Source organism: Neolamprologus brichardi, chromosome 6, assembly GCF_056152115.1.
Source record: "Neolamprologus brichardi isolate AB-2024 chromosome 6, ASM5615211v1, whole genome shotgun sequence".
In the NCBI taxonomy this organism is placed as follows: Eukaryota; Metazoa; Chordata; class Actinopteri; order Cichliformes; family Cichlidae; genus Neolamprologus; species Neolamprologus brichardi.
Window position 1 is genome coordinate 5,053,939 of NC_142109.1, and position 12,227 is coordinate 5,066,165.

At 40.3% G+C, this 12,227-nt stretch overlaps 2 protein-coding genes across 2 annotated transcripts; one reads left to right on the forward strand and one right to left on the reverse strand.

The window, feature by feature from the left end:
• The first annotated feature begins 5,740 nt into the window (after positions 1-5,740).
• lgals2b (galectin 2b) lies at positions 5,741-9,299 on the forward strand. The gene is made up of 4 exons (XM_035913396.2): positions 5,741-5,829; positions 7,226-7,299; positions 7,430-7,589; positions 8,898-9,299. Exons 1-4 carry the CDS (start codon positions 5,827-5,829, stop codon positions 9,042-9,044), a joined length of 384 nt encoding a protein of 127 aa, XP_035769289.1. The 5' UTR covers positions 5,741-5,826; the 3' UTR covers positions 9,045-9,299.
• A 1,162-nt stretch (positions 9,300-10,461) lies between these two features.
• Positions 10,462-11,734, reverse strand: uts2r4 (urotensin-2 receptor 4). Its single transcript, XM_006803810.3, has one exon. It carries the CDS (start codon positions 11,732-11,734, stop codon positions 10,661-10,663), a length of 1,074 nt encoding a protein of 357 aa, XP_006803873.2. The 3' UTR covers positions 10,462-10,660.
• Between the last annotated feature and the right edge of the window lie 493 nt (positions 11,735-12,227).

The window sequence follows — 12,227 nt, forward strand, 5'->3', positions numbered from 1 at the left end:
TGGTCTGCTTCCCCCACAAAGAAAGAAAAACAGAAGAAAAAAAGACATTACATCTTCAATAGTTATTAATAGAAGAAAATGTGAAGGCTAATTTCACTAAACTACCAAATTCAAATCCATTCGCTTCCGCTTATCCTTTTCAGGGTCGCGGGGGGCGCTGGAGCCTATCCCAACTGTCATAGGGCGAGAGGCGGGGTACACCCTAGACAGGTCGCCAGTCTGTCGCAGGGCTAACACAGAGACAGACAACCATTCGCACTCACATTCACTCGCACATTCACACCTAGTGGCAATTTGGATTATCCAATTAACCTATCTTACCTACCTTATAAGTACATAAGTACCTCCAACAAACAATCCTGCCCAGGACAAGGAAACTGACGGTGGAATATATTCATGCCTCATCCCACACATTTGCCACTTGGGGTGGGGTGGGGCAGGCTCTGTTGTGCTGCCCCGGAGGGGGGGGGGGGGGGGGGGGGGGGGGGGGGGGGCAGAGTATGGCGGGGGGTTGATGGAACCTGGGGGGTGGGTGAGGTGGTAAGTGAGGACATATATGACTCAATAAAAACACTAGATGTTACAATCCCTAATGGGATTTATAACTATCAAGGAAGTGCAAACACAATGTTACAGAACTCTTATAAAGTATGCAATACTGTCTGTACTGGACATACCTGCAGACATGAGGAAAAACCAGTCAGCAAACGTGTAGCTATCACATGTCAATCTGATGGGTGTGATTCTTCCAGACTGCTGCTGTATTAAGCAAGTGCAAACAGAATGTTACAGAACTGTTATAAAGCATTAAAGGGTAATCAGTTCAAATTACTGTTCTTTATTACTGTCTAACTGACACTAACATAAGTTACAGGTAAGTACTGCAAGTTAAATTAAGCTGACGAAAACCTTTTAGATACTTGCAAGCTCTACATTCAAGAACAATCTGAGCACACTGTCATCGGTTAGCATCATTAGAGTTGAAGACCTTCTCCATGTGGCACATCTGGAACAAGTCATCATCTCCACAGCAAGCTGACATGCTCAGAACAGAACAAAATTGGATCTGAAAAGCAGTTTCCAAATAAAAGTGCTCTATTTGGAAGCAGCCGGCCCCCTCCCCTTTTGAAGGGTTGCGTGTGAGACTTTAAATCATCAAACTGTAAATTATAAATTTTAAATTGTTATTGATCCCTTTACCCTGAGTCCTAAAGTGTATATTTATTTTCTTACTCTATATTATAGAGTATATATTTATTGTTTTTTATTTGCACTGCTGTCACTGGAGCCTCGTCGTCTCGTCCAGTGTTGCCAACTTAGAGACTTTGTCGTTATATTTAGCGAGTTTTCAGACCCCCTAGCGACTTTTTTTAGAAAAAAAGTCGTGAAAGCGCATATCGCCTTTACTCTCAACAAGCAGCGGGTGCTGTAACGCAGTCACTTCTTTTTTAATTTTGCTGTTTTGTGGATCAGGTTTAAAACTACTTATAAACACACACACACACACACAAAGTAACTCCACCAGAGTGCCTATTTCGGGTCACTTTTGCCGGTCCAAGCCCGGGTAAAGGAGCAGGGTTGGAATTGTGACATTACAAAAAACAATAATTGCTAAAAGAAATTTAATTTGTAGTTCTAAATAAATTCTAAATGCATTTAGGATGTTTTTTGCTCACTTTATGTCTCGTCCACGATGTTATTTCTCTCTCCAGCAGCGTAGGTTACAATTACATTAGCATGACCAATTATGCAAATTAGGTGATGACGTCATTTAGCGACTTCTAGCGACTTTTAGGACAACCAATAGCGATTTTCCTTACTGAGGAGTTGGCAACACTGGTCTCGTCTCTCTATATACTGGACTGTATGTAGCGGAGATGACAATAAAGTTTACTTTGACTTCAGCAGCGAGCAGGCGCATCGAGGGCTCTCGCGCTCACTTTTCATGTATAGAATTTCGAAAAAACATCGGTGCAAATTATAAGTCTGTATCATGATGTCTGGTGTTTTTGTGTTTGTTGGTTTGTTTTTATTTTGGGTTTTTTTGCGAGTTGTGCCGCAAGCAGCAGGTGCACCTCACAAACGGAGGGCGCCCATTACTCGCAGCAAATGGGCGATAGAAAGCCGATCGGTGTCTATGCCATTCCCGATATGCGCTGGCTGATGTCGGGGCAGCATGAATACCAGCAATTTTGGGGGGTTTTTTTTGCCGATGCCGTGATGCCGCCCCCCACCACGATGCCGCCCCGGGCAACCGCCCGTGTCACCCGTATCAAAAACCGCTACTGTGTATGATCGCATAGAATTTACTGCAACTTTCACACTTTCACACAGTAAACCACCAAAATATAAATTTTACATCAAACAAACATTACATTCACCACAAATAGTATATAAAGAACAAAAGTGCTTCGTTACATCCTTGTGAACCAAAATTCAAATCTGGTAAAAACAGATTCTAACACAAAAATCATTTCTATTGCTTTTAAACACAAAAAATTATCGTTAGCAAAATGCTCATTTTAGCAAGAGACTAGCATACTTCTTTAGCAAGCACGTGGTCTCAACTCACCAAGATGGGGTATCCGCGGGAACACAGTCACGTGGCCTTTCTAGCTCGTGCTCCCGTTAACTTAAAACATTAAAGTTTTCAAGTCAGCTTTCGGACAGTGCAAACACTTGTTTATAACACTTTTTTTCTGTATTAAAACTCACCAAAGCGACCGACAGTTCAGCACGGACCACCTGTCGCTTGTCTCATTTACTTTCAAAGTGTGAAAGACCCAGCCAGCTAATGCGCGATGGTCATCCGATGATTGGAAGGCGGGACTGCTTCTAAGGGTAAGTTAGAGAGAGGATCATACTTCCTCTTTTCAAAATAAACAATTTTCAAAATAAAAGACTTCAAATGCATTTATACAAATAAAAAGATAGAAATAACAAAAGGCGTTTTCGCTACATTAATATCTGTTGATTTGCCAACTCAGCCTGACAGTATTTCAAAATAGATTTTGGCACAGCTATTAGCAAGCTTGGCTAGCCGTTTATTGTTTGTTTTACTTTTTAAATTTTATTCGTCACATACACAATCACACAGAGTACACCATGCAGTGAAACCATTGACTGTGTTTTCTACAGTCAATGAGTGAAACGCTTGCCCGTTTGGCTACGGCAGGCAGTGAGGTGTGTTTAATGTGTCTCTGTTAATTTGAGTTTTCAATTAAACCCTGATAAACAGGTATTTATGGTTCTACACTTTTATTGGCTGGGTTTATTTTGATAACAGTGTAATTGCAAACCATGCCACATGATGGTTTACGTTATTTAATTTCTCTGAATATGTGAGAAAAGCTAAAGTAGCATTATATTTTTATGGTACGGGTGATGTTTCTAAATGCAATTGCCTTTATTTTAATTAGTTCTCACAATGAAGACGTTGAGCGATCCTGATGGCGAACCTGGAATAAATCATCTGTAAACAAAGAACTTGTTCGTGTGGTGGCTAAAAGGAGCAACAACGACTTGTGAGATAATTAACAACTAATAAATACATCTATATTTGTACAGTCAATGTTCATTAAAAGGCATCTGGAGAACTACAAGACATATTGAGGAGGTGATTTAGCCATTTGAATCTGTAGCTGTATTGGCTCAAGGACACATCTAAAACCTGCAGGAAACCGGCCCTCGAGGCCTGGAGTTGCCCACCCATTGCCACTGAGTCTTCACTGTCATCACAGACAAGATACTGTCCTCTGTGTTTCCTGACGGGAAAAAAAAGTATCATTAGAGTGTAAGATCTTCTCCATGTGCCACATCCCAGTAATAGAATAATCTGAGTTATAAACGTCATATTTTGTTTCATTCAGTGTTTGAAGTACTTATATCTGGAAGTTTATTTTTTTCAGGAACGGCTTGAATATCAACCTCCACCAGTACGTTTCCCAGATTTATTTTTCTATATTTCCTAATGTTCATGCAACTAATGCCCTTAACACAGTGGTTTCTAGGTAGGGTCTCTCTCTCTATCAATATCTATCCTTAGATATTGATCAATATACATATGTATCTCTATAGATAGATAGATAGATAAAGAGAGTGAGATCTATATACACATCCAGTCTGGACACACCTTCTCATTCACTGGTTTTATTTTTATGACTATTTACATTGTAGATTCTCACTGAAAGAATCGAAACTATGAATAAACACATATGGAATTATGTAGTAAACAAAAAGTGTGAAATAACTCAAAACATGTTTTATATTATAGATCAGTGATTCTCAAACTTTTCACAATGAATACCACCTCATAAAATATATGGCTCTGGAAGTACCACCCTTATGACCGACATTAAAGTACAGTAGTTTAAGCCTATTTAACACCATATACGGTTTACACAGATAATGTTATTTCTTATATTAATGTTATTTATTTTAACTGTCATAAACAGGATGTGACAAGTGATAATAATAACAACTGTACTGCATTAAAACATTCACAGCAGGCGGGATATCCAGTCTTTAAGTGATGACGTATGAACCACCACATAGCACATCATTATATACCAGCTAGCCCAACTTCAGTAACCCTACAAACGTCACTGCTGTTTAGTTTTCTGTCTTCATTTATGTCGGACGTGATAGCAGAAAAGTACGTTTTAATTTTTCAGAAATACCTTAGTCAGAACATGGTATATTATTTCATCTTAAAAAGAATTTCTGGAGACTCCCCTCGCACCACCAGAGGGAGCCCGTACCACAGTTTGACAATGACTGTTATACATTATTCAAAATAGTCACCCTCTGCTTTCATTACTGCTTTGCACACTCTTGGCATTCTCTCAATAAGCTCGATGAGTCACCTGAAATGGTTTTCCAACAGTCTTGAAGGAGTTCCCAGAGATGCTGAACACTTGTTGGCCCTTTTGCCTTCACTCTGCGGTCCATCTCTTCCAAACCCATCTCAATTGGGTTTAGGTCAGGTGACTATGAAGGCCAGGTCATCTGGTGCAGCACTCCATCACTCTCCTTCTTGGTCACATAGTCCTTACACAGCCTGGAGGTGTGTTTGGGGTTGTTGTCCTGTTGAATATTTTATGATGATCCAACTAAATGTGAACCAGGATGGTGTGGTAGCCATGCTGGTTCAGTGTGCCTTCAGTTTTGAATAAATCTCCAACAGTGTCACCGGCAAAGCTCCCCCACACCATCACATCTCCTCCTCCGTGCTTCACAGTGAGAACCATGCATGTAGAGACCATCCATTCACCTTTTCTGCATCACCCAAAGACACAGTGGGTGGACCAAAGATCTCAAATTTGGACTCATCAGACCAAAGCACAGATTTCCACTGGTCTAATGTCCACTCCTTGTGTTACTTAGCCCAAACAAATCTCTTCTGCTTGTTGCTTTTCCTTAGTAGTGGTTTCTTAGCAGCTATTCAACCATAAGGTACATTTTGTTAAATGAACTAACTGTTGTGGAAAGTAAAAATCACAGTGATTTAATAATCATTAAAATCTGTTTAGAATTTGCAGATTGATGATGATTAATTTCATGAGTCTTGACACATTCCTTTCCCCTGCATAAGCTACCTCTACGAGTTTAAACTATTGGTACTGGTATCAGCAATATTGGTGCTGCATTTATCACAGTACTGCACAGCACTAGTAAGTTGATTCAGTGACAGGCAGATATTGCCATACCCTTTTTTTTACAGCCCTCCTGCCCCATATAAACCGCTCACCTGCCTGCAGACTTGTCACTGGAGGCATAACCCACTGAAGATCGGACCGTCAGCACAATCCACTGAACACCATCACCATGGTACGTGGACTTTCTCTGCGTGAACAATAATCTGCATCTGCTACCTTATTTGTGGCATTATATTCTATCCTGATGTATGTGACCATTTGCTTTGATTCTGTGGCTGAACCTCATACTCTGCCGTTTCATGGTTTACTTTTCTCGTTGCATATACAGTAGTCAAATAGTCATATATTTCAAACGCATAGACTGAATATTAATGAGGCTGAGGAATAAAAAAGCTCAAAGCTTGTGTATCAGCCAGTAATATTAATAGAGCGTGTTTTATAGAAGTGATGATGGCTACATATATTCTGTGAACATCCGTTTGTATACAATAGAGACTCTCCCTTTGATTTTGATTTTGCTGAGGCTATAACCAAATTTAGGCTTTAAGTAACAGTCAAGAAAATACGTAACCCTTACACTGACTGTGCTCACCTTACAGTTGTAAGTATATAAGAGATCATTCTCGAGTCACAGCCTGGTAACAGAAGAAAAATCCTATTCTAAGATTTAACATATGCCACAGTTGAATAATCTGAATAATTCAAATCCCACAGAGGGATTAATAATGTATAGCTTGACTTAATGATCTTCCATCAAATTCCCTGTGAAGTCGGTGATAAACCAGCATGAATCTGAAATGGGTGAGCAGATTAAACCGAGGAATCTGTGGGTGCAGGACTGGAATATAGGGTCCAGCATGATGAAGTTCTCGTTTGCCCATCAGGTGATGCCCAGCACATAAATAGGAAGAACAGGTGAAAAGAAGAACAGTTTATTGATTTATTGATCAGGTGAACAGGTTCACTGACTTTGTTAAACATTGTTTAAATGTCATGTTGGGTTTCTCATTCTCATTTGTATACATGTGAAATCGATCTTTAAACACATAAAATTGATTTAGCCTTACTTCATTTCTTTGCTTCTTTTGTCTGTTTGTATAATTGTTAATGGGCACATATTGTACAAAGACATGGTAGATATGACTAGTGTCTGAAGAGCTATAGATCACTGTGTGGGTGTTTTTTTTTTTTTATGGCGACCACGTCAGTGAACAAATACGACACCTTCCTGTTTTGTTAATTTTACAACCGTGGGTACATTGTTTTACCTCGGTTGATCATCAACTGCTAAGATAAGACAAGCGCACATCATCAGTTTGCTCATGGCAGTTCCGCTCTCTCAAACCATCATGTAGATAGTTCCTAAAATTTAATAAATAAAACTGATAGACCAGTTTTATCATCCAAGAATGAGCATGAGTACTGAAATCTTCCTATTATTATTATTATCATTATTTCATCCTGTCTTCCTTCTAAGAAGCAAACTAGTTCCCACCATAAAGCTCTGAAAGAATGCAAGAATTGGTTTATTTTCAATGTGTCTATTCCTATGTCGCTTTCCTTTACAGAAAATCCAGGATATGTCAATCAAGCAGGGCTTGGAGTTAAAAGTCCGCGTCAAGCCTGGTGAGAGTGGTGACAGGTGAGTCCTCCTAAGATGTTCATGCTGAGAGTGTCCTGTCCATTTCACACAGCAAAGTTGATTTAGTTATCTGTCAAGAAGCAGCGAGTCGAGTTCATGTTCCATCCTCTCCTTCCCGCATCTGTCGCAGTTTTGCCATCAACATCGGTCATGATCGTGAGAACATCGCCATGCACCTCAACCCCCGGTTAGACTCCAACACCATCGTCTTCAACTCTTTATCCGGGGGTAGCTGGGGTGACGAGATCCACGAATCAAACTTCCCTTTCAGACGTGGAGAAGAATGCAAGGTTTGTATGAAGACGTGTGGCGTCTGAAAAATGTAGTCACCAACACACAATACACTCTGAAGAGGTTCGGATGGTTTAAGAAGCAAGGCTTTTACACACTGACATAACCAGTTTAACATCAATGCAAATGCTAAAACACAGTTCTCCAGAAGACAGAGAACAACGTCATCTGTGTTACTGGACTGAGTGCCAAGTTCACAATATAAATGAAAGCTCATAAAAGTTACAATGTCTCAGTTGTGTATATCAGTCAGATGATAGCGTTAACTAAGACAGGGCCTTGAGTTGCTGATCCTTTGATTTATCACCTCTTTGCATGCAACCTATGGGCAAGGTTTTATAGTTCATAGCTTTAAAAAATGTAATTGTACTCTTAGACACACACACCTGCTGCACTTTAATTTAAAGAATATTCAGGTAAAGCACACCCTGGGTAAATGAACTGCATTTCCAAGCTGTTATCATTTCTTTGACTGTCAGGGTGTTATTAATGGGTTTGGTGCCTGCGCTGTTGGCTGCTAGGTCAACGGGTAATCACGACAGGCTTTATGGGCCCATAAAAGTTAATAGCTGTTGAGAAAGATTGCCCCGGATGTTTCAGGAGGAGGTCGAAACTGCAGCTTTCTTTCAGTTGTGTAACAATGAAATTCAAGGAACTGTTTACTTTCTTGGAAGGGGAATTGCTTGAAGTACTTATCTATGGTCAGTGAATTATCTGTAGTAGATAGCTGCATGCATGGCCACGTTTGGGAGAGGCAGGAGTAAAAGCACCTAACTGCAGTATACTGTGGACAGAGTCAGAAGCAAATGATATAATATCAGCATCTGATTTGTTTTGTTTTTTAATTTGAAGATTCTTACTGTTTGATCTTGCCTTCAGCCATGTGCACAACCGCAGATGGTTGGCGCTGTTAAACAGAGGCGGCCAGGGTGCCATGGACACCCAAGGCTGTAAATGTGATAACTCAAGACAGGGTCAATATAGGTGTATACCATAGGTGTATCTACTAGGAGGCTGAGGGGTAGCACTTGTGTCCACATGTATTTTTAAAATCTGCTTGGATGACATGCACAGTTGTGCTCATGTCACCTAGTTGATCCTTCATATGATATTGATATTTATAACCTGGGTTTTTGTCTTTTTAATAGATGGCTAAAATAAATTTGCAGCTGACTGCATCCACAGCAGCTTAGGTTCTGTCCGTGTCTGAGCCCAAGCTTAAAAAAAAACAAAGGTATCCTTTTAACCAAAAGATAAATGTCATTCACTTCTCTTTTTCTCCCTCTTGCTTTTTCTTACTTCTTCAGTTTTACATCAACTTCAACAACGAGGAATTTTACATCAAGCTTCCCGACGGCAGCATGATTACCTTCCCCAACCGCCTGGGTGATGTCAAGTACAAGTACTTCGATGTGAGCGGTGATGCGAGAATCATCGGCCTCAAGCTGAAGTAGAGGCTGACCTCTTCTTAAGCCCCAACCCTTCACCTCTCTACCTTTGCTTGTTGCTAAAACATTCTCATGTTTTTCAATAGCTGAAATTAGGCTTGACTGCTAATATGAAATCTGAAAAGTAACTCTGGAAATGTCAACTGCTTTAGATTGCTGATGTTGTAATGAGAGGAAATGGCCTTAAGATGGAGCCCCAGCACATCTTACATCTTACCTTACTATGGTTGGAGGACAGCTCAGCAAAGCTGGATTTGTTAATAAAACCCTAAAAGAAAAGAGTCTTCTTCATTTACTTCCTCTGATACACAAATATGAAACACCACATGTAATTTACACCTACATGTTCTAAAAAATATTTCAGACTTGTTTCAGTTTTTTTTATATCATTGTAACGTACAAGAGTAAAAGCAGTGGGTGTTTAAAAGCACTAGAAGAAGATGCCAACGCATTTTTTTTTTTTTTTGCCAACGCATGTCTGTAATTCAAAAGCAGAATTATTATTTTTCCCTCTTTTTTTAAAGTTATGCAACATTTTAAAAAGAGGGAGAAAAAAGAAAACCCAGAATTGTATTGGTCATTATCTTTAATATGTGATGAGGAAATAGGTTAAAAAAAAGAATAAAAGTGGACATGGAAAAGGAGGTGAGGTGGGAGATGTAGCACACACTTACACAGACAATTTACAGGAGGACTCAAAAGACAAGCGTCCGGAGGCTGAGGAATGTGGCACAGTGCAACGACATTTCATAGATAGAGATGAAAAGTATTTGTCTGTAAAGCTGTTGGCAAATTGGGCCAAGAATATGAAAACAGTTCTCATTCACTTTTCTATTGTTTTGTTTTTACAGCAGTTTCACTTTAATTGTTACACAGTAAAAATATGTAAAAATACGGTACCAACTTTTTCCATTATTGTAAACTACACATTGTATTTTATCAATTACAGAAACTGTGGATAATGTATATAAAGAGTATTTATGATTTTTTTTTAAATGGATAAGGTACTGCTGAACATTTTCTGGTCATTTTCTTGTGTTCAGTATTTTGTCCAAAAAAAGGCCTTCAAAACCTTTCTGTTTTGTACTAAACTGCCAATTCAAATACTTTTTAGATAAAATACTCACATTTCAACCTCTATATCAGTAAATCATAGATGTCTAGATGTCTATCTGCTCAACAGAACATAACAAATAGAAAAATAATGAACACAGTTAAGTCTAGTCAGTTTAGTCCGTGCCTCTCTGCACTTATAATTTTCTTCATTATTTAACATTTGAGATATTTCATGTAATTTGGTACAAAATGAACAAAGTTCATAAGATGATTCGTCCTAACCTGATTCGTCAGACTGAGGAAATGTAAATGGAGGCAGAACCATGTTTGTCATTGTGATTGAAATGCATTTGATTCAGCTAAATGTCTAGTTTATTAAATGCATTCAAGTCAAGTTTGGTTAATTCAGCTAATTCTACTTTCTCAAAACCTTAACAAGACTAGATAACTCTCTCTTTAAGACAGGAGAGGAAGTTAGGTTTTAGCTGGGTCAACTCAATGTACATCATAAAAAATGGCCTCTCTGAATCAAAACATATTATGACTGGACAGTTAATGCTAATTCACTAAAAGTCCTGCAGTGGGGTTGTCACAGCTGACCCGGGATCAGCCCTGCTGGATCCTGATGACTGTCCTTTCTGTGCTAAATAATCTTTGTAGTTCCGAGTCAGAAGAGTGTAGAGAAATGGATTTATACAGCTGTTTCCATACGTGAGACATGTGACAAAGAAATTTACATAATTATGAGCAGCTGGAGACAAAGCTTTGAGGGACTCTGGAGAGAACAGCTTGGCTAACTGCCATCCCCAAAAAGGCAAGAAGCAAGCCCAGTAAGCTACCACAATGCTAAAGATCATTGATACGACTTTTTGTTTGAGTCGTGTCCTTCTGGCAGAGTGGCTGCTACCCCCTAAGTTAGCCTGCACTACCCAGTAGCGCCTAGCTAGCCCTGCATACAGTCCAACAATTACCAATCCAGGGACTAAAACACTGGTGAAAAACAGGGCAATGATATAAGCCTTGAAGGCCTCAGGGGTCCAGGTTGGATAGCAGATTCTCTTGACTGAACCAGCCACAGTGGGTTTGCCCTCACTGAGTCGGATCATCACCATCATGGGCAGCGTTAGCAGAAAAGATAACCCCCAAATAATTCCTGACACTAGCCGTCGGTTGCGGGACGAGGTCTTGTGTGCACTGAAGGGTTTAGCCACAGCACGAAACCGTTCCAAGCTCATAACACCCAAAATGAAGACACTGGCATGCATGGTGAGGAGGTCGAGACTCAGCAGGATGCGACATCCGGCCTCACCAAACAGCCAGTCGTGGGCAAAGTAGGTGCAGACTACAAAAGGGATGGTGCAGAGGTACAGCAGGTCAGCCAGAGCTAAATTAATGATGTAGACGTACATAGAACCTGTGCGTCGCAAAGCAGCTGAGCGTGTAACAATAAGTGTGTATGTGTTGCCGGACATGCCCACGACACACATGATAATCAGTGTAGTACCAAGCAGGAATGTCACCCACAAGCCACCACTACCTCCAGCACCACTACCACTCCCTTGGGACTCGTCAGCTCCTGTCCCTGGGCTCAATCCAAGACCCAGCTGGGGAGTTAAGGTGGCATTAAAAGTGCAGTTCATTTTGAGTTCATGCAGTTCAGTGCAGGTCAGAGAGGTCAGAGGTCAGGCTACAAAACTGAGGAGCCAGTTTACACAGGATTATTGACTCTTACCTCACAGAAAAGGTTTCATCTCTGTGGAAACATTTCAGTGTGAGGTGAAGTGCAGAAAGAAGATGCCAGTGGACATTACAGTCAAATATTTCTGTTAAAATGAAACATTCAACACAGTTCCTTCCAACTTGTAGTGCTTATTCCCAAATAAGTTTGTGATCAATAAAGGCTCGAGCAAAGATTTAAGTCATATGAACACCCCAGACTTAAGAGATGTTTTCTGTTGGGCGTAGAACTTAAGCAGATCCAAGCTGGGTCGTTTAAGAGCAGTGGGGAGCAGCACTGCCTTTTAGCTGGACAAACTGTGCTCAAAGTCCCTGATAGAAAGTCCCTCCTGTGCTAAGATGTGCTTGAGAAGGCTTAACTGGCTGACACCTCCAGAGCAGTCTCCACAGCAGGGC